Source organism: Cyprinus carpio, chromosome B22 (genome assembly GCF_018340385.1).
Source record: "Cyprinus carpio isolate SPL01 chromosome B22, ASM1834038v1, whole genome shotgun sequence".
Lineage (NCBI taxonomy): Eukaryota > Metazoa > Chordata > Actinopteri > Cypriniformes > Cyprinidae > Cyprinus > Cyprinus carpio.
In genome coordinates this window covers 31632027-31656263 of record NC_056618.1, presented here as the reverse complement: position 1 = coordinate 31656263, position 24237 = coordinate 31632027, and the positions used below count along the sequence as shown (strand labels likewise).

At 33.2% G+C, this 24237-nt stretch overlaps 1 protein-coding gene across 2 annotated transcripts in view; it reads left to right on the top strand.

The window, feature by feature from the left end:
- The window catches only part of LOC109099699 (metabotropic glutamate receptor 7-like), a 203817-nt gene that overhangs the window by 85307 nt on the left and 94273 nt on the right, over positions 1-24237 (top strand). For both annotated transcript variants that reach the window (XM_042749679.1, XM_042749680.1), the window contains exons 3-4: positions 17479-17614; positions 18040-18194. In XM_042749679.1, the coding sequence (XP_042605613.1) occupies positions 17479-17614; positions 18040-18194 (291 nt within the window). The remainder of the gene's footprint in view (positions 1-17478; positions 17615-18039; positions 18195-24237) is intronic.

The window sequence follows — 24237 nt, the reverse complement described above, 5'->3', positions numbered from 1 at the left end:
TCAAGACTTTTTCCAGTGGAAAAAGTCTTCTTGTCTGAATAAGGGGAGAGATATGCACAGATTAAACACCTTAGACAAGCAGAAACAGTCCAAAGGTGTTTTAAACAAAATACGTGAGTGGATTTTGATGTGAGAGAACAACAGGAGATGGACTTATTGTAATAAGAATTAATGCATTATTGTAGATTACGGACTAGATTATATTTTAAACAGAATTGCTTTTAAAATGTCATAAAAACATGCAGCTTTCTCCTCACAGGATGTTAATTGATGAACTAGTGCTTGATCTGTGCATATTTCTCCCCTTATTTAGACAAGACGACCTTTTCACTGAAAAAAAATCTTGATGATGGATTTGTTTCATTAAAAAAACATGCAGGTTTTCGCTTCACAAGACATTAATTGATGGACTGGTGTGGATTATTGTGATGTTTTTATCAGCTGTTTAGACTCTCATTCTGATGGCACCCATTCACTGCAGAGGATTGTGAGCAAGTGATGTAATGCTACATTACTCCAAATCTGATGAAGAAACAAACTCCTCTACATCTCTGATAACCTGAGGGTGAGTAATTTTTTAGAATGTCCATTTTTGTCTGAACTATCCCTAGTCTTAACTTATTAGCGTTCTTAAAGTTCAACGTTAAGAAAAAAAAAGACCAAACTTCTCTACAATAAATCACTTTTAATTTCATTTCACAGAAATATAATCTTCCCCTTTTGTTCATAACCTACCACTACTCTGCGTTTCTATCAAATAACCCCATGCACCTTGATGCGAGCTGCCTCAACGAAGATAGATTGGCCTGATGATCATGTCTGACATTGTTCCAGTGTGTAAATATACGTAGTTTGCAAAGTCTACAGACTATGTCGTAACAAATTGCCTTTGTTGATGCACAGTTTGCTCACAACTGTTTTCTAGGTCAGCATGGTGAATGGAAAGTCTAGACCGTGTATTACCGAACAAAGCCAGAGCATCACAAAGTTTTAAGACAAGAACTAAAGAGGATAATTTGCGCCGGTAGTGATGAAGATACCAGAGCCGCAACCTCTTAAGATGCGAAACAAGAGCATGATGAAAGATCTTAGTTTCTCTGCCCGCAGCCTCACAATGATTTACCTTTGTTACATATTCAATAGAGATTAATTGCTGGCCCATGCAAACAACTTTCCCCCAAAGCCACAAATCAACATAACACACTACTCAAGGCCATCTAAGACGACGTGATATCTTGATTGGTTACGCCATCTTACCAATATACACAAATGAGAAACAGTAGGGCCGTCTTATTGGATTCACGCCAGCTCATACCGCGGGTATTGAGTTTTTCGTAAGGCCGTATGATTGAGAAAGTCGAGCAACAAGTAGAATTGCCTTGTAATTTTAATTACAACCTTGAAGTTGTGAGTTAGCTTCCGTGGCCGGATCACTCAAGCTTGCCAGAGTTTAGCCCGTATCTCAAGGTTGACCTTGTAAGTTCTGACAGTCCGTATGTAATTTTTAGATTTAGCAGGCCTGGGATGAAGTCATATTTCAGGCCATTGCTCTGGCCGGGGAATAGACATGAATTAACTTAAAAATGATTACCTAGATCAATATTTTGTCATTCATAATACTGATAGATTTTAGCCGTTCATCCTTGGAGTGCCGTCAGCAGGGTAAGGTGCCAAGATGGGCAATAACTAGAGTTCTTTATGAGACCGGTGTCTAATATCCTCAAAGCCCACACTCTCCTTTAGGCATAACCTCACACAAAAAGCTGCCGGTGGACATTTTATTGATGAAGCACAGCACCATTCACAAGTTTTTTTCAATAAGAAAATAGAATAAGATTTACTTTATAACAGTGATTAGAAAGATACTTTATAGCTATGAGCATTTATCATTTGAAGTAGTTCAAATACAGTCAAACTCCTCTCTTAAAGAGAAACTTTAACCAGAAACTAAAGTTCTGTCATTATTTACTCACCCTCATGTTGTTCCAAACCTATATCAGTTTTTGTCTTTAAAAGAAGATATTTTGAAGAATATTTTGCTGTAGCCATTTATTATTATTATTATTTTTCTATACCATGGAAGTCAATAGCTACAATCAACTGAATGGTTGCCAACTTTCTACAAAGCATGTATGAATTGATTGGTTGATGATTGCTGAATTGAATGTTGACTGGTTGCCAATATTCCAAAACTGTTTGAATTTCTTACTTCCGTGAACACAAAAGAAATTCATACAGGTTTGGAACAAGTGTTGAATCAAGAATTTTAGTTTTTCGGTGAACTATCCCTTTAAGTATGTTAACTACACTACAAGTTACTAATACATACTAGCTATGGACAAAAAGAGAGGAACAACATCTAACCAATACATAATTATGTAATAGTTTATTTAATCAGAGCCTTAGTTTTCTGGCTCATATGGTACACTTTAGACTTTTTTTTGTTGTCGTATGTAAATATATTTGTTTTTTTGTTACATATTCTAAATAACGAAGATGCAATTTAATGTTTAAAATATTAACTTTAAATATCAAATAAAACTCTAGGGTTAAAATTTCAGGTAACACTTTATAATAACGTTCAGTTGTAAGTCATTTATAAGTTATTAGTTAATGTTGAGCTAATCATTTACAAAACATAATTGATTAAGTGATATGTTAATATATATATATATATATATATATATATATATATATATATATATATATATATATATATATATATATTTCCTGGTGATTAGATATTGATGAACTAATAATTTACAAAACATAACTATAAGTTCACAAATGATTATGAAGTAATATGCTAACGATTTACAAATCTGTCGTAAGTTATCTTAAAAAATATAGCATATCATGAAATAATCAAACAGATCCTTATAGTAAATGGTAAATAATTAACTAGTTAAAATATTATTAATCAGTTAATCATGAACAAATGATGATCAAACCATCAGTAAAGGATTAATTTGTATCAAAATACTGCTAATTTGCATAGAATCCGATTGGATGCAGATCCTTTGACATTAACAACAAAAACACTTCTACTCTGTTCATTTTACTAATATCACTGTGCAAGATTGTATGATTAGTTGCTCATTTATTAGCATTTAGCATTTTTTTCAATGCTTTATGTAATCAAATACTGTAGCCTCCATCATCCCAATACTTGTTAGAGAGAGAGAAAAAGAGAGATACAGAAACATCATTTGTTTTCTTTTTTTTTTCTGTAGGTTCATGTCCATGCAATTTTACAATTTCTCAAATGTCAGCCAATAGCATTAAGCATTGTTTAAGTGTTTCTGAGTGGAAACCGGCCATAGCTGAGATTAATTGGATCAAGGCTCACCGTAACACAACCACGAAGAGCCTGAAATAAGAGAAATGTCAGTGCGGACCGGACCGCAGCGATACGATCAGTGGGAAATGGGCTTTTGGAGGGATTAGAGCGAGATCAATGTGTGTAAGTGAAATCCAGTCGCTCGCTCGCCAGCCTCATTCATGAAGCAGATTAGCTCTCATTTTGGGGCTTAATCTCCTCAATTTACTACTATCACACAGATATGCTTATTAACTCGGTCAGTCGTCCATCTCACACTATATAGCATTTATATGCTGGATTATGTTCCTTACAGATTCATTACACAAACACTTGCTCCTTGATTCATTGGAAGAAGATTAAGTGGATAGTTCACCCCCCAAATAATGAAATTCTTACCTTTTACTCACATTGATGTTGTTTTCAACCTGTATGACAATTTTCTATTTATTTGTTTGTTTGTTTGTTTGTCTATTTATTTAATGCAGTGAAGGTCAATATGGACTATAAACTGCACTGAAAACAAACAAACAAACAAATAAAAAAAAAACCTAAATTAAAATAAAATAGACAAACATTACACTGATATTTACATTTCTTTATTTGAGAAGCAAAGTGACTAACGGTATTCTGAAAATAACCTAAATTCAAATAGCATAGTTATTTTTGTCAGGGTTATGGACCTGTCTGTGTGTGTTTTTGCTCCCTGTGACCCAGTTTCTGCCTACTTTGATTGTGTTAATTTGATTCCAGGTGTGTCTCGTTCTTCCCCAATTATCCTGTGTTTAAAAGCCATCGTCCTTTCAGTCACTGTTTGTCGGTTCTGAACGTCTTTCTATGTGTTCCTGTGTCTGCTACGTTCCCATTGTGATTGGATTATTAAAGACTGTGGTATTTAAGAACTCCTCGTTCCTTGCTCTCCGAGTGTATTGTGACAATTTTCACTTAATTTTGATGTTATCAAGTCTGATTTACCTAAAAAATGTATCAAAATTAAGTGAGTTCATGCAACGAGATCAGAGAAAGAAACTTAATTCAAAGGAAAATAAGATTTATTTTTCTTACTGCATTAGATTTTTTTTTTCTTGTTTTAAGCAAAAACTCACTTCATTTTCATGCAAGATGCTTGAGTCTTGTTTTCTGCAAAAATGTATCAAAATTAATTTATTTGATGCTTAAAACAAGAAGAGAGAAAAAAAAATCTGTGAACATGGTCAGAAAAATAAACTTAATTAAAAAAAGATAAAGATTGTTTGTTTGTTTGTTTGTTTTAATGAAAACTTCAGTTTTGATAAGATTTGATAAAAAGAATGAATTTTTGTAAAAAAAAATTAAAATAAATAAATGTAAGTAAATAAATAAACTGTAAGTAAAATAAATAAATGAATACAAAAACAAACAAACCTGAGCTGTGTTTCCCAAAAGCTTCATAAGCTTAAGTTGATCGTAGCTCCATTGATTGAGCTTACGATGCTTTTGGGAAACGCGGTCCCATGTTAGTGAATTCATGTTTAAAACGAACAAATATATATGCCAACTTTGTTAGCTTTCCCTTTGAATTAAGTTTATTTTTCTATTATTTATTTATGTGTATATATAATTATTTAATTACTTATCTCTTTGGCTGATATTTTGTTGTTTTTGGCAAAAACTTGCTTCATTTTGATAATTCTGATCTCTTGTTTTCAGAAAAAAAAAAGTTAATGGTTTAAGAAAACTAATCTTGTTATTTTTTAAAGTTATTTTTCTGACCTGGTTTAATTCATTTTGAATTATTTTTTGTAACCCGTTGGCAGATTCATTATCGTTGCTGCTGCTGTTTAAGCAAAAACTAATTAATTTTGATGCAATATTAATTCTTGTTTTCTGTAAAATGCATCAGAATTATGTAAAAAGAAAAATGAAATTAAGAAAAAAAAAATCTTAATTCATATCCTTTTGATAACAAGGTTATTTTTCTTACACTTTTGACAGATCTTTTTTTTTATATCAAGCCAAAAGCTCACTAAAATGTGTTAAGATATTAAAGTTTGATTACACTTAACATTTCAAAAGGAAAATGCTATTTTTTTTTTCTTATCCCATTTATAAAGTTTTTTTTTTTTCACTTAATTTTGATAAGATAAAAAAATATCAAAATTAAATAAGTTTAAGTTCAAAACAAGAGGAAAAACCTAACCAAACAAAAAAAACAAAAAAACTCAAATTCTTTTTTTTATTAATTACATTTTTTTTTTTATTATTAAGTACATGTATTTTGATTTGAGAGTGTTTAGATATTTTGAACTGGAGAACAAAAAATTCCTGAGTACGGTGCTCATCATCTCAGCGGTGAATCCACCTGCATCCGAGTGTCTGATTGCATGTTGATGCCAGTTGTGGTTTTGCTGTTTGATTTAAACAGTGCCCTCCACATTCATGTAGCATAAATTACCCCTTAATGACAGGAAGTGTCTCGAATCTCAAACATGTATTTCTCTGAGTGTCTCTGATGGCTGTTGAAACGCCGTGATGAAAAGACGAGGCATCAACAATCTCCAAAGAGCCAATTACCAGAAGCTGTTCATCAAAACGCTGTTTTCCGAGCGACAACATTCGTGATTTAGGCTTTCGCGTGGCGGTTTGGAACGAATCAGGAAATATGTTGATGTAAACTCATTTGTCTTACATTTATGCTTGGAAAGAACAGAAAACAGCGCTGGAAAGTCGTAAATCAAGCATTTGTAGGTCACTCCGCTTTGCCATATTGGGAGAAATAAAGCAGCCTCGCATTTTGCAATGTAGGCTGTGAAAAGAGCTGATATAAACAAGCCACAACCACCGAACACATATAGTAGATAAAAAATTCAAAATTACATGCGTTTTCATTTTTAATAGGTTGAGAATGGGGTCAATGCAGTCATCACGGTTTAGCTTTTTTACACGCTTTTAACTTTTTAACGTTTCATTATTTCTCAGTCGTTTTTTTTGGAATAAAATAAAAACTATAGAAAATCACTGAAAGATGAAGTCCACAATTTTATAACTATAATTTATGAATCAGCAAAAATGTAAAAGGCAACATGCAGAATATATATTAGAATTATGCATTTTAATTAAACATTTTAAATTATTATTATTATTATTATTACTACTACTACTACTACTACTACTACTACTACTACTAAAATGATTTAATAGTTTTAATTTTATTTAACAATAGCAACTATTTTATAGTATTTATAAGAGCTTATTTGATATTTGTAACTTATTTTAACGTTTTAAATTACATATGTATTTCATATTTAAATGATAATTTCCTGATCATGATATTTATCGGGAGCATTTGTGTAGTTGGTATGATCTGTATGTTTTTTTTTTTTTTCTTTTTTTTTTTTCTCTATTTGTTAAATGTAAAATACTTTGAGTGAACATGGATGAAAGCGGGAGTTCTTTGAGAAAGTGATACGTCTTGCGGTTTGTCCTGGATTGCGCTGGTCATTTCAGACGGTGCGAGATGAGGAATCAGATCCAGGTCAGGTCACTGCAGTCTGTTAGTGATCGTCTCCAGCAGCGAAGAGTGACATCCGGCTTTATGGATGTGAATAACAGTACTGGCCTTGAGAAATGTCAGAGTCCTGCTACTAAACCTGGTTTTACTTGATCAGATCTCTTCACTTTTATCTCTTTGAGCTTGTCCTGTCAGCAACACTTAAATTTAAGGTGAGCTGAGAGCATGCATTGTTTTACCTGAGCTCACCTTTAAAATGACTATTAGTCCTGTAACCCAATGCAGCTGTACTGGTTTATTCAGTAATGTAAGACAATTAACCATTATAGATGTAAAATATGTAAAATTATTATTATTTATTTTTTTTAGTTCTGAAACTGTCCATAGGTATATTTCAGGACTGAAGTGACTGATTAGTGACGGAGATCTGCAGTGGTTTAACAACACACTTCAAAATATCTCGACTCAGAAGAACGACAGCGTTTTACAAAAGACAAAGAGCGCCGTAAAGAATGTCTGGATTACATTTCAGAGATTTCATGGTGTGCTGTAGCTGTATAGGGAAAATACAGTCTGTATCTGCTTTGGTGATTCATGCCGCATACATTGTCAGCATGCATTGTGTATTTTTTTTCGAGGCGTGTTGGGGTTGAAACCCATGGCTAAGAGGGATTTAATTATAATTGGTGTCTGGAGGGCCTGTCCATGTCAATTTACCGCGACTCCTGCCATTTGGTGACATGCTTCTTGAAGATCCTAATTGGTCAGTTAACATTAGTTGACAGATCAATTAAATCGCATTAACTCAACTCGAAAGGCCGGAAAGATTCAGATTTTGGACTTCCTTTCATGGTGTAGCGGTTTAATCTGATGGCACAGTACAGCAGGAAATGACAAATTATGAAAACCAAACTGACTTTAGTGCAGTATAACTCATTTCTATTCTGTTTTCATCTAAATTTTGTTTTACAGCTTGAATTTATTATACATATTGAATTGTTCAATTTTTAAAATGGTCAGTTGTTATAATGAATCAGTCACTGAATCTGTCAGCTTCACTGTTCTTTCTAATGATTCACAAACTGATTTGCAAAACAAAGATTTAAACAATCTTATTTTATGACAAAGGTCTCATTTTAACTAAGTTTGTAGTCTGAAATAAAGTAATGAGGTAAAAGGAGAGGAAAATAGTCTGAAATAAAGTAATGAAATAAAACAATGACTGAAAAGATTTATACTGCAAAATGAGTTTAATCTGATTCATGCACAAATGACTCACGTGAGGTGCTTCTTTTAATCAAACCAATTAACACAAAAAAGATAAAAAAATCATTTTAACAAATAAACATACAGTAAAACACCATAACAACATTCCAACAAACCCACAAACAAAACAAAAAAAAAAAAATAAAAAATAATCAAACAAAAATTTATTTCATATGAGTTTGAACAAATGACTCATATGAAAGGATTATTTTAAGAATTTTATTAAAAAGAATCATGTACATTCAAGTTACTTGGTTTGAATCATTTCACCGAATCAGTTACTTAATCTGTCAGTGTCATTATTCTCTTTGGTGATTAGCATGAGCTGATTTGCACAACAAAGATGAAGAAAAAATATTTCATAATAAAATAATATCATTTTAGCTGAGCTGAAAGTTAGTTGTCGGAATTAATGTAATCTAATGAGTTAAAAAGGCAGGGATATGTTAAAGAAACATACCACAAGATCATTAAAGTCTGATTCATGTATGATCCATATGAACTGCTGGTCAAAAAGAATCTTGTCATCCTTGTTTGAATGATTCTAATGAATCTGTTAGTGCCATTATTCTTATTCATGTTTCATATAAACTGATTTGCAAAACAAAGATAAAAAAATCATATTTTAAAATAGAGGAATCTCATTTTACCTGAGTTGTAAGTTTGCAGTCTGGATTAATGGACCGTTATAAATTATAAAGGTGCAAAAATAGGAAACAAAGCATTGGGGGAAAAGAATCATACCCCAAAATGAGAAAAGCCCAATGCTATCTCACAACCAATTCATAGCTATTTTACGAGGTGGCTAATTCATATGAATTTGTATGACCTCACTCATACGATTTTGTACGATTTGTCTAGACCACAGTGACTAGTAGGTTTAGGGAGGTATTAGGTGTAGGTAATTCGTACAAATTCATAAGAATTGTGCAACTCGTAAAATACGAACAATTTAGCGAAAATTTCATACGTCATACAAATTTGTACGAATAAGCCACCTTGTAAAATATGTATGAATTGCCATGAGATTGGGCTGAAAAGTCTGATTCATGAACAAATGACTCATGTGAGGAGGTCAAAAAGAATCATGTACTCCTTACATGATTCTACAAACTTTAGTCTGAGTCATCCTAACAAATCATTCAATGAATCTATCAGTGACAATATTTGTTTTAAGATTCATACAAATTGATGTGCAAAAAAAAAAAAAAAAATCCTATTTTGTAATAAAGAAATCTATTTTACCTGATTTTACCTGAAGTTTGGAGTCTGAATAAATGTAAAGTAATAAGTTAAAAAGATGGGAAAATGTTAAATAAAATGCTTACTGAAAAGAAACATATTGCAAGACTGATTCAATGACTTGGTGATATTTGCTGCTATTTTTTCATATACTCTTGAGTTAGCCTGTTTGAATCAATAAAACAAATCAGTCACTGAGCCACTGATATTGTTTCATGATTTTCATGAACTGATTTACAAAGCATTTGGAATACAAGAGTGAATTTAGTGAGCAAAACTGTACAGTACATTGGAAACCTAGACAGCATTAGCGTTTGAGCATGTGTTTTCACATTTGTGTGACAAAGCGCATTTGAATCGCAATGAACAACCCCTATTCTGACATTCACTCTGCTCTGTGGGATTCGTCTATCTCAGAATGGCAGAACAGTGTGAGCTTCCCCAGTGAATACTCTCAATAATGGGAAAAATTCCCATGGCTAAGTACACAGTGCAGTGAACGGGCTGTGGGATTTCAGCGAGACAAACAGGGAGTGATGCCAAGTTCAGCGCCTCCCTTTCCAGAGCAGCCAGCGTGCCATGGGTTTACGTCGTTTGTCTGTCCTTTTTTATTGCATTTCCAATCTTCTGATGCCATGCTCATAAAAGCGACTCTCCAGGGCAGCGAGCACGGACTCCGATATTGACACTGGCCGTCTAATAAATCACCAGAGAGATTTGGAATCGTCATCAACCGGCAAACTATAAAAAGATGAAGTTGTATTTCACTTTCGCTTACATCTTTACCAAACAGCGTTGAGTTTTGATGTTCCTAAGTAGAGCGATCCTGTCTGTCATGTTGAATATTCATATTTAACAGGTGAATGTCTTGAAAATGGTTGGTAGGAAAGAGTGACATTCCATTTCTATCTGATTCAAAACCTGCAGAACTGTTGATGGATTTTGACAAACCCTAACACTTTTTTCTTGGCAGTGCTGTTCAGGACGTTCCTATGTGATATTCATCACATATTTGCAGGAAATAAATTCTTCTAGGTCAGGGGTCTTAAATAGACATCGGCCCAATTCGTGTGTCATTCTGGAAAGGTTGGTTTATGGTTCTAAATATAGAATGTAATAACCATTAGAGGATGTTCTGTGTAGGTTATATATAGGTTGACATAAAAATAACTCCCTTCAATGTTCTATGAAGGTTACTTTAGAATTACAGAAATACAACCTAAAAATAAACATTAGAGAATGTTCTGTATATGTTAAGTTGTCAATAAAATAAAATTAAATATTTTAAACAATCCCTGCAACATTCTGGAAAGGTTAGTGTCTGATTAGATAGACAGACAGACAGACAGACAGACAGACAGACAGAGATATAATATAAATGAAGAACAAATAAAAATCCCTGCAAGATTAATTTATAGTTACAGATAGTAGACAACCAAAATGGGTAATACCGCCGCCGCAGGGCCGCGGCGTTAACTTCAAGTCAGTCAAGTGTTAAAATCCTTCGCGAAACTACCACCAGGTGGCGCAAAGGGACGGATTGCGAACTAAATGAAATTGTAAAATGAGATAAAAGGAGTAGGTAAAACAACAATAACATTATGATATAACATTGTACCATCTTTAAAAAACCACTAAAAAATGTACAGTGAGTTAATTTCAAAATGTAGGATAGTCTTAGGCTACAGTCTACTCATCAAAAATTAAAAGAAGACCTTTACACAAAGGATCTTATGCTTGCTATTGTTATTAAACAGTCATTAAATATAAGGCCTATATATACGGATAAAAAGCTAAATGTTTTCATTTCGGTTCATTCTTGGTTTAAAAAAAAAAAAAAAATCCTTCAGGTTCCATTTGCAGATAGAAATGAGAACGGTCCAGCATTTAGCAATAATTATGATTCATTCTGTTATTATTCTTGATTTTTCAAACTGCTAACACTTTGCATTTTTGAATTATGCCTTTACTGTGTGACCAAAAATTTTGTATTTTCTGTTTCAGCTGTTTGATCGCGCTGGTGCCTAGCGCACATTCATTGGAAACAGTAGCCGTTCACCGTGCCATTCGGCGCGAGCAGCGGTCCACTTTGGCATATTTTTGTTAATTGTGATTTTGTATTTTTTTTCCCCCGTCGATACTGAAACACGCGTGAACTACAAAGCCTATTTTTCCTAATGAATAATAGTTAAGCTTGAAATAGGCAACATCACGAACATGGAAACGTTTGGATTTCTCCCGAATGAGAGCCCAACCTTACCTTATGGTTCGCTTTATATTATTATTCATTTATTTTATTTTTTTGTTTGTTTATAGCTAAGCCTATATTATTATATACTGCAATTTTATTTATCCATTAGAATTATATATTTGTAATTATTGTTCTGTTCTGATAAATTTGTAAAATTTAAAGGATTTGTTGTAAAGTGAAGAGAACTAAAAATATCCTGTTGGCACATTATAACATTATTAGGCCAGCCGTTATTATTTCTGAATGTAATAAAATGCAACTTATACATGACTTATATATTCTTATATATATACTTATATATTTTTTCCTCTCACAAACTTAATTTATTTTTTAGCCTGTTTTAAAAAAAAATAAATAAATAATAAAAAATAACATGCAGCAAACGAAAATAGGTGATTAATCGGTTAAAATTTGTTACTGTGGGGTAATTATAATTATTATATACTTAGGAACAGAGTCTGGGCCTAATCTAGGCTGTCCAGGGTTTTTTATTTATTTTTTTTTATTTTCATTGCATCTGAAAATGACTTTGTGCAGCACATTCACGCTCAACCTGCCTCGCGCGTTGCTCAGCTGTGGACGATTTCAAAATGTTTGATATAAAGGTTGCTGTCCCATTTTATACAGGAATTGTTCATTTAAAAAAAAAAATCGAATTATATTGTTAGTTCTAATTATATTGTTAACACAAGTTAATTTAGGCTATTTAACATGCACTGTGACATTTTACCCTTTTTAACTTATAAACTCCTTGAGATTTTAAAGTCAGTTTAATAGTATTGAAGTTCAAGTTTTTTAAAAAAAGGTTTTAAAAATATGTTATCAGGTTTTAATTGCTTAAATTATTTCTATGAATTAATAATATGTTATCATGTTTATTCTTGTAGAAAATAAGTGTTTATTCTTTAACAAAATAAGGGAAAAAATAAGGGACGATCCAAATATTATTCATATTTGTTTTGCTTCACCTATTTATGTAAGCTACAATTATTCTAAAAAAAAAAAAAAATAATAATAATGTAATTAAAAGTGCCATCGGCCTGATTAAATTTTACCATTATAGAATTGTGACTTTAAAGGTTAGTGATTTAGGAGGTGAAAATACTGTGAAATTACAAATGTTATGGGATTTTAAAGCATAACAACTGAAGGGCTATGAAACGTTAGCCCAGTGGTTCTCAACCTTTTTTTCCAACGGGCCGCACTATGGTCCAAGTGCAAGTCTCTCGGGCCGCACGCATATCATTTACATATTACGTCATCAATACAAACCAACCTGATTTATAATATTATAGCCTAAATATTATGATATTTAATCGATTACATTCATTGAAATAAATTAATAATTCTACTCCCCATAAATAAAACACCTGATGCTGTCGGGAGCTGACCAATTTTGTGAAATTCGGCTCTAAAGGAGTAACAGCACAATGAAGTTGCGATTGTAAGTTGCAGTCTGTAAGACGCGCACGGGAGCATGACTTGACGCGCGACATTGCAGAAAATGTGCGTTCACAAATGTAGCCTATGTTGATCCAAATATGGAAAGCACTTTCGAATTTAATAATATGAGGTTCTCTCCAGAGATGTTTTGCCACATTTCTGCAATTAAGGATGACTGCTGCGTAGTATGGGTGTTTCTATTTGCCTGAACTTCTTCAAGTGAGTTACGGCGCAAACCGAAAATCCAGCACTCTCCTTCACTGCTGATACTGTGACTATTCTTGTTTGTATGTGTTCATTTGCTGGCATTTCCACACTTCTTTTTACTCCCTTAAAAACAAATTTGTCAATTCTGATGCTCAATTTTACCGAACTAATGGCTGTTGATGACTATTTGAATTGAATTCTGCCAAAGTGCGCGCTTGTATGTGTTCATAAAATGCGGAACGTCTGCTCATGTCTGAAAATAATATATGAAAAACAAAAGAATTTTACATATAAACATTAGGCTATAGCTTATATCTCTTTAGTACATTTTTAAATGAATGTAAAAACTAAAATGAATTGTAAAACTGAAAGTTCTTTTTTTTTTAATTGTGTTCAGCATGGTGGGCCGCATTTGAATTCGTGACGGGCCGCATGCGGCCCGCGGGTTGAGAACCGCTGCGTTAGCCAATAAAGCATTTTTTTAAATAATGGCACTTAAAGTTTTGAACTAAAATATTATTTCAACCATATAGCCTGTGAATAAACAAAATGCATACTTTTCAATGAAAGAACACTGAGAGTTTGCTTCTGGTGTTTGGATTTGTACTTCAATAATGAGCTCCAAGTTTAGGGAATAGCCAACACGGTTTTTTTCTTTTTTTTTCTCTCTCTCTCTCTCTCTCTCTCTCTCTCTCTCTCTCTCTAACTCTCTATTTAATTAACAGCATTAACTTACAATGAAACACATCTTCCTTCAGGTAGACTGAATGTTTTTCTGTCTTGCTAAATCTTGGGCTCATGATCACTAAGTTGTATTCGCTCAAACTGATTTAGTTAAATCAAAATTTGCGGACTTTGAAGCTGGGCGCAGTTAGCGCGAGTCACGCGCGCTGTGAAGCGGGAGCAGCTGATGGAGGACTCCGCTTGGTCTTAAAGCCTTCCGCAAACGCTACGTTCACAAATAACAATGATTTTCGTAAAATAATGATTAATTATCAATTGATAATTTGTTATTATTATGGTCTTGTGAAAACAATAATATGGGCTGCGGGAAAATAATGAATAAAAAGAGTAAGGCTGCTGTGAGTGCAGGCATGTTTCAACACAGTAACATGAGAACACACACCGTTCCTCACAGCCAAAAAACAGACCGAATTCAGTTCAGCTGGAGGGGGTTGGGGTAGTTATGTATACCTTGTGGGGGTCGAGATAAAGGTGTGAATCTCTTGGTCTTTCATATGGACAGTGTCTTATGAGGGTATCAAACTTGCAGAACAGGTTTAGATAGGACTCATCATTTTGGTTTTAGGGCAACTTTGAAGAAAGGGTTTTGATCCACTTCAAATGTTGACTAATGTATAGCAATATAGTTTATTAGTTATTATAACTTCAGAGGAAGTTGCCTTTAACTCAATAAAATAAATAAATACGCAAACGACATCCAGAGCAGTCCAGACATCATTATGATCCGTCTATGATGTTTTATAGGCTTTTTTAGAGTTGGCAATACACATGCGTTACAGACATGACAAAAAAAAACTTTTTGGAACATTATTATTATTATTAATTAATTATTTTTATTTATTTATTTTTTTTTTTAGCCTATTTACAATGCACAAACCAGAAGCAACAATCTCTGCAGAGAAGGGTTGGCCATTCTCAAAAAAAAATATAAATTTTATTTCAATTTTCGTTTTTGTGTTTCAGAGGAAAAATCAGTGTTAAGGCATCTCTCCATTACAGACCGTTCTGAAAGAAGAATTTATGCAAACGCGTATAAAATGCTTTAAAAACTTTAACAGAGATGTCTAGAGGCTATTTAATAGGTCTGCCTCCCACGTAAGATTTTTCTAGTTACTAGTCTTCATTTGTCATTATTCAACTAATCGCAGGATTATATTACATTTACATCTATAATCCATAATGAGCCTTAATATATTTCGCGCTCAAGCACATGCATTAAGTTTGCCCCAAAGCACAGGCAGAAGTAGCCCAATAATTGTAAAAAAAAGGAGACATTTTAATTATTTATTAATAAACAAATGTTTTCTTGTCGGCTGCAAGATGAAATTCACAGTGCTGCCTCTCTCCACATGAACGCGCCTTTAAAGAGACATACAACCTTCACAGATTACAAAATGCTTTCGTTCTGAATTGATTCGTTTAAAAGACATTTCAAGCCTTCTGTAGATATATTTCTCATGTATGTGAGACACCACAATTTTAAGTTAATGCATTATCAGGAAAAAATTCAAGAATTCCAAAGATTTACCCCCTGTCCTGCATGCGCATTAATAATTTTGGCACAAACACTTAAATATGAATAGTTATTCACATTTTGCATATGCATTACAACGTAAATTATTTTTTACATGCAATTATCCAAAATAAAACCAAACAAGATTTGTAGTGAAGATAAAACAAATAAGAATAAAATCTTGCACGCAGACATTTTACACACCTGCATTTAAATGCGGCTGCAATTTTTTTTTTTTACTTAAATTCTATGTAAGCAAGTAACGGCGGCTCCCTTTAAAATCACTGAAGTTGTCTATTAATGAAGCTCTTTTTTTTTTTTACATCATTTGCAGTTTGGTGATTATAATGAGAGAACTTGAGTTTAATCGTGAGGACATTTTATTAATCCGTCCATTCTTTAGAATTTCAATGATTTAGCTAAATTGTGCAGGTTTAATTTATTCGTTTCTTGTTTTAATCAGGCCTAAATAATGGGAACGAAATTATACAGTGCCTCACGTTTTACTAAAAGAAAATAATTTATAAAACGAGCAACAATTTCTTACAGACAAATATATTTTCCCAAGAAGTTGTCTGTCAAAATAAAGGACAGTTAACGAATAACAAAAATGCATGTTGTTTTATTAAAGGAATTTTAAAATATAAATTAAAATATAGGCCTAATATATGAGAATATTGACATTTTGCATATAAATCCATGTAGCCTAGCTCACTAAAATAGGCTACCACTTTTAATGCTCTGATGCAAAGTAAACCACAATTTCCTTTGAATAATATAACACATAATTCATATTATATAAATAATACTGCACACCTATTAAATGTGTCAAATATAAAATATGGTGTAATACTGTGTAGCTTAGAGAAAAATATAAGCACAGGCTCAGGCACAGGCTTGACATTTATCCTGCTTGAATTCGTTCTAAGAAATGCACATAACTTCATAATTTACCAAACTTTCATCAATGAATATTAAATATTTTTAACTATAGTGTTTTTCTTTCATTTTCCTGACTGCGGCCGTCAAATGTAACACATCAGAGAGGCAAAACTGACGTCTATTTGCGAAAATGTGCTTTGATGCGCTTGTTTGAAAACTTGTGATTAAAGCGCCACTCAGCGGTCAAAAGCTGCAAATGCACTTTGCAGACGCCGCGGCGGCGGTACGAGCGGCGGTAGAAGTGACGTTTTGGATGTCTACCTACTGTACAAAAATCTTGTTTAATAAGGTAGTAAAAATAAAACCCAAGAAAAAAGATGATGATGATAATAATAATAATAATAATAATAATAATAATTAAAATAGACAACATTCTGTATAGGTTTTCTTTAGGTTGTAAATAAATAAATCCTGCAAGTTTAATTTGTTTTAAAAAAATATTCTATTAAGGTTATAGATATAAAATCCAAACAAATAAATAAATTATTATTTTTATTATTATTATTATTATTATTATTATTATTATTATTAATGATAATAATAATAATTATAATTATAATTATAATTATTATTATTATTTATAATAACAATTTAATTTGTTTAAAAAAATTATTCTATTAAGGTTATAAATATAAAATTCAAACAAATAAATAAATTATTATTAATATTATTTATTATTATTATTATTATTATTATTAATTATAATAACATTCTCAAAAGTTCTCTTTAGGTTGTAAATAAATAAATAAATAAAGCCCTGAAATGTTCTGTTTTTGATTATAAAAATACAAATATTTATAAAAAAAACCAATAATAATAACAATTAAGGAACACTCTTTATACGTCATCTGTAGGTTGTCACAAAAACCTTCCAACAACATTCTGGAAAGATTAGTTTTTGGTTCCAAAAACAACCAAATGGGAACCATATTCCAACATTAGAGAAAAGTTCTTAAATATATTATTATTATTATTATTATTATTATTTCCCTGAAGATCCCTCTTATTTTTTCTCGGCGTCACTGGCTTGACTCAGGGGTCTCTTTCTGTTCTTTCTGTAGGTGGAATCTGCATCGCTCAGTCCCTGAAGATCCCTCACGACCACAAGCAGGCTGATTTTGACAAGATTATCCGACAGCTCCTGGAGACCCATAATGCCCGGGCGGTCATTATTTTTGCTTACGACGAAGACATTCGGTAAGCTGTTGACAGGAGAGGAAGAGGAAGCAGAAATTGCAAGACAGAGCTACAGTAAATTTAATTTAAAAAAATTAATTGCTCCTCTTCGAGCTCCAAAAATAACAACATAGAAAGTTCTCGATGACAACAAGTCAATACTCTACTGGCCTGAAAGCTATTACTTAGATAAAACTCAAGGGTGCACTTCAGGGCTTTATATCTTGTTTGCTGGATAAGCTCAGCCGCTTGGGGTATTGATTAATGACATCAACATGTCATCATTCAAGCAAACCCATTGAAAATTGCTTTTTTTGTATTTCATACACAATAACGATTCAATCTGGATGCTATTACAATCGCGATCCCACATCTCCTGCACTGTTGAAGCATCACAGAGGGCTTCGAAGTCACTGTAATGGTTTCCTGTGTGGGAATGTTCGCAGGGGGATCCTTAATGCCAGCAAAAGAGCCGATCAAGTGGGCCATTTCCTGTGGATTGGCTCGGACAGCTGGGGAGCCAAGAACAGCCCTATTCAAGGCCTCGAGGACGCCGCCATCGGTGCCGTCACCATCCTGCCAAAAAGAGCCACTGTTGAGGGTAAGATTGATCGGTTTTGGAAACGATTATGCTGATGTTTTTTAGGGAACACCAGTGTCTCTCAGTGTTGTGACTTTCAATGGCTTCATGTGGGTTCAGTGATTCTGGCATGACAAAGGAGTGGGACGTTTTAATTCAAAAATGTTAAAAATCTAAAAAATCTTATTCAACATTAGCAAAATTATCAAAAAATTTCACAAACAAAAAACACAAAAAATCATAAGTTATTATCACTAGTGTAGATTCAGCATTTACACAGAAATAACTTTCAAACCTAACTTTCTATTAGTCATAACTTCAAATATGCGTGACCAACCTGTTGAGGAAATCTTTTGCCTGCATTCAAAACTCCATGTTGATTCCCACTGAAACTAAATTCTGAATGCAAATTTTTGCAGAACAACTAAAAATGTGACACTTTTTTGAAGAAATACTGAGTAAATTACAGAATGCAATTCATTTGTATATACACCACTGGATATTTTAGATCAAAATAAACAAACTGTGAAAGTGTGCATCATTCCACAGGCCTAAAGTTGAAGAAACACCCTAATTTTACTTGATTGTACAAGTGAATTTCAGTTGCTGCTTGCAGTGTATTCCTGTTCAGAGTTGAATGGATGGAAGGAATGTTGCTCTAATAATAGAAAATCATCTCCCTGGTGTCGGCGAAACTGTGTCACGTTTGATAGAGATGGTGCCTGGTGCGCATGGAGACCGAACCGAGCACAACGGTATCCAAAGGCTTCCGAGCCGATTCGTTTTGTTCACTGGAGATTGTGAACCCACCCGAAGGCCTGGACACAGACTGACCCAGCTGGCACGCTTCTCCATCCAGCCCTGCCATGGGCTTCATCCGTGTGCCAGATTAATAAATGAAAGGCCCTGTGGTGTTATATTTTGTGGCAGACATAAACTAATGATATAAAGAGCCCTGTGGATGAAGGGGGGCATGTATGGTGCAAAAAGAGAGATGGATCCTCTGTGGAGAAAAGGCCTTGAGGTCTTACACTCTCCATGACAAGGAAGCTTCCTGTTGTTGTCACATTAAAGGAGTAATTCAGCCATAAATGAAAGCTCTCTTATCTTTTTTACACACTCTAATGTTTCAAAATCTGTGTTTACTAGTTCAAATATTTCAAATTCATATTTTACATAATCTCAACTTAGAACAACTTTTAATAATATTGGCAAAAAATATTAATAATTGCTTAAAATGTAGTCTTTCGATTGATTATTACGTCACTTCACATCAAGAGACTTGTAGTGTAGTGATGTATAATAGTATAAAGTAGGTGTAAAGTAAAAAAAAAAAAAATATATATATATATATATATATATATATATATATATATGATATATATATATATATATATATATATATATATATGACCTGACCAAATGATGACAGAATGTACATTCTGAGTGAAATATTTCACATAAATGTATAAAAACCCTACAACAGAGTTTGAATGGGAGAGCAGATGTGTTCAAACATAAATGCTTTAGTAAAAATGTTTTCTTCAAACAAAAAAAGAGAAAGAAAGAAATCAACCATTTCCACCTTCCCGTGTGTTTAAACAACTGGTTTTCTGTTCCAGAAAATGTTATCCTTGATAATTCCATATTTACATCTTCACTCCTCCCGCCAGCTAATCTGTGAGATGCAACGCTGGAAATCTAAATCGTGTCACACAGTGCAATGCATTTTCCAGGTATCCACGGGGTTATGATAGCATCTCTCAGCTTGCGCTTGCTTGCACTGTTTGCCATTTGCTGATAAGTGCGTCGAGCAGTGCTTTGCCGGGTCGAGCAATTGCCCCTGCATTTCACAGCACTGATGGAACAATTTGAAAGGCACTCGTCAGGGAAAGCATCACACTTACAGCTTTATTGTGCTCTTCGAAATAGACCTGTGAAAACAATTGAATGTAGTGTTGCCATGAGCTGCAGTCATATAGGGAGTTTGTCTTTCCACAGGCACCTCGCGAGAAACTCACAACTCCTTCCTTTTCGTTTACCTTTCCCTTTTTGAAGTCAAATGATGTTGTCTTTCTGGATTGACATGAAGCTCGAAGCAATTCAGATGGGTGTCTTTGATCTGATGTATGCGAGTGTTGGTTCACAGATACACAACCTGATGATCTGAAGTGTCTTGTTTTTATTTATGGCACACAGTACACTAAACATGCCGCCCTGACAAAACAACCTGTGATTTAACTAGACCCACTTCTAAAAATGTATATTTTGGCAGTTGCTTTTAACTTTGCGATGTTGTGACAACAAAAATATATATATTTTTTTGAAATACAATGACTTCAAGACCTAGAAGAAGCTTCTGCCAACTGGTTGCATCAGCAGTGGACTGAACGAATGTACAAGTGATAAGCGGTAATCCGTCTATAGCTAACACCCACTAAACTGCCTTTCAGCAAATCACTACTTGGCGAAAGGTACATCATCTGTTTAATATTCATGAGCCAAGCTGGTTTAAAATGTGTCCCCAGTTTGAGGAAAAATTATGTAGGGAGATTTATTTTTGTTTGTTTTTAAACAAATAGATTATCTGTTATACAAAATTAAAATGAATCAATGTACTACTTCACTACTACTTCACTTTCTCAACATTCTTTATATTTGTTTATATATGAATATGTAAATATAACTTAAAAAATGTTTTTGTTAATCAAAATAAAGGTAATAAATATTAAAATAAAATATTAGATAATTAAAAAATGCTAGATGAAAAAAAATCAACTTTAATAACTTCAGTTGAAACTTAAAATTGAAATAAAATAAGTGTTACTTAATATACTATCAAGTATATATTAGGTATTTACTGGGGTATTTTTACATGAAGAACATAGCAGTAGTCTTTGTTTTACTTACAAATTTGAAAAAAATAAAATAAAATAAATTTACAGTGTAGGGTGTAACTAGCTAGATGCCCAAATCATTACCCCCAAGTAGTAATAATGATTCTTGCCTATAAGGAAACACTACTAATATTTCACACCTGTGGTCCTCAGACAGAAGCAATGTATCATGAACCTTGTTTTTAATCCATCCTCATAAAATTAGGAAAAGTCAAACAGAGCTTGAGGCCTTTCAAACCCCAAACAGAACCTGGGGGGGGAATTAATTTATCTTCTTTACTTGAATTATTATGAAACCATCTCTGGCTAATACAGCCCATAGCTGTGTAGTGCAATAGCTACTCATTCACCAGTCAGGTAACTCATGCTGAAATCTAGCTGGCAGCCTGTCAGCAAAGATATCTCTTTAGGAACAGCCCAAGCGCTCCAATGTGACGAGCACTTAGGGAATGGCCTAGAGATGCAAGAGTGTGATGCAAGGATAATCATCGGAATGTCAGTCTTGCAGTTTAGCTACTAGACTATAAGATGCTTTTAAAGATGCATTTTCTATTAACAGCAGCTGTAGGCAACTGTTAAACCAATGGTGCTTAACTGTGGTTTTTCATCAGAACCCCAAAATTACCTAGTGAACCTACACACTGGAAAAATGTTACCTGTATTTAAAGTAGTCTAGTGTCGTATTTTCTTTTTACACTGTTTTATTCACAGTTTTTCAGGATCCTTCACACAACCTTCAATATCTTGCTAGTTTTGCTAGGTTCTACCAAATGAATGAGTGAAATAGCATGGAGTTTAAGAGGAACCTCAATATTATTTATTTTAGTAAATTTGTTCTGTAATTTTAGTAAATCATGGTCACGTTTCACAAATTCATTCCATCATTTTAGTAAATTGTGGTCGTGTTTCACTATTTTGTTTCTGAATTTTAGTAAATTCATTCCCTTATTTTAATAAATTGTGGTTGCACTAATTTGTTGCTTTTTTTTTTTTTAGTAAATCATGATCACTAATTTGTTGCATCATTTTCGTAAAAAGTTGTCATGTTTCACTTATTCATTCCATAGTTATAGTAAATCGTAGCCATGTTTCACTAATTTGTTTCATAATTTTAGTAAATTCAGTCCCTTCTTTTTAGTAAATTGTGGCCACGTTTCACCAATTTGTTGCCTTGTTTTAGTAAATTCTGGTCATGTTTCACTAATTTGTTCCCTTGTTTTACTAAATCTTGGCAATGTTTCACTCATTTGGTCCTTTGTTATAGTAAATAATTGGTCACGTTTCACTAATTTGTTCCATCGTTTTAGTAAATCATCACAATTAACCAATTTATTCCCTTGTTTTAATAAATTTGTGAACACGTTTTTCTATTTCATTCCCTCATTTTAGTTAACTGTGGCCATGTTCTCTATTTTTAGTAAATCGTGGTCACGTTGTTCTTTTGTGGACATGTTGTAGTTAAAATGGGCCATGATTTAAATAAAATGAAGAAACTAATTATTCCAACGTGGCCACGATTTACTATTTACAATTTCTGAATATGATTGTCAGGTTAGCATTTGTATTATTATTATCAGAGCAAACTTGTAATGAATCATTGAATCGTGACTCACCACTCTAAATTCACCTCACAAAACAAACTTCTGAAACATCAAACGTTCTCCACCTGCTGTTACTCGGACGTTAGCATATGAGCTAGCAGGAATCTGACATTCTTGGCCCAGTCTGTAATTGGATCAAACTGTGCACAAAGCGGTTCCTCTCTGCCTTATCATGTGGCATTTCAGTCTCTTGGTTTAGTTTTAATTTGGCCATTAGGCTCACAGCTGGTGCCCAGGCCTCTGCTGTGACCTCCGACTGGGTTTGTTTGTTTGGGTGCTTATTGTGTTATGTAGTAGATGGCTCTCTAACAGTAGGGGGCTTGGAATTGTTACTCCAGGATTTCTGATTATGACCCTAAACTCACAATGACAACCCTTTCACCGTCACCACCATTACTAGAGTGAGATTGAAAGGACTGGGTCCATTGCCGATAATGCTTGCTTTGATAGGAACACTTACCTAGAAATACTCATATTGACTCTTGAAAGTGACGTTAAATTAATGAATATGTTAAAATAATACAAAGAAATAAGTTCAATAAAATTAAATAAATAAAATAAAAAAAAAAGTTTAATTGTAATTAAAGATAATTGTGACTTTATCTCACAATTCTAAGTTTATATCACACAATTCAGACTTTTTTGCTCTCAATTCTACATGTACTGTATATAAGCTCAGAATCATGAGATATAAAACTTGCTATTTTGAGGAAAAAAGTCTGAACTTTGAGATAAAAAGTCACAATTACTTTATTTGTTTTTGATCAGTGGCACAAAACCATAAGTGTGTCTTGAACATTGGGTGCTTGTTTTCTGTATGTATGTATGTATGTATGTATGTACTTTAAAAAATGCTGGGTAAAATATGGACAAACCCAGCGATTGGGTTGTTTTTTTTCCAGCGGTTGGGTTACCGCCCAGAAGGTTGAGCTAAACATTTAACCCAACTGTTGGTTGAAAACAACCCAGTCGCTGGGTTTGTCCATATTTAACCCAGCATTTTTTTTAGAGTGTATGTATTTATGTATTTAGCAATCAATCAATCATAAGGAAATAGAAAGATGAAGGAAATCTAGGACTATTTCTAGTTGGGAAGTAATCAGTTTGAACTATTATCAAATGATATGCACACATACACTTTTAATTGTATGTCGAAAACACGTTTCATCTCATCACATTCAGTTAGGAATTATATGATTCATATTTTCAACTCAAAGTGGCCATACTGTATTTGAGGTGGACATAAAGTTGAGTAGTATATAAATGGGATAGTTACTAATTATTTTTTCAAGTAAAAATATTTATTTACTAGCACTTTTTGAATAAAATTAAATCCTACACCATTTTTTTTTTTTTTTTTTTATGGGGTCTTTAATCACAAGAGGCTAACAACATTTATGCCACAATGAGAAATATGGGACTGTGTTATTTTCTGACCCAGTTATATTGTATGATATAAGTTAAATCTACTGCAGGGCTGTTTAGTGTTAAATCTCAGGGTGAGATATTTTATATATTTTCAGCTGAAACTGAATAATTAAGAGTGTTGAGGTTTCAATAATTTAT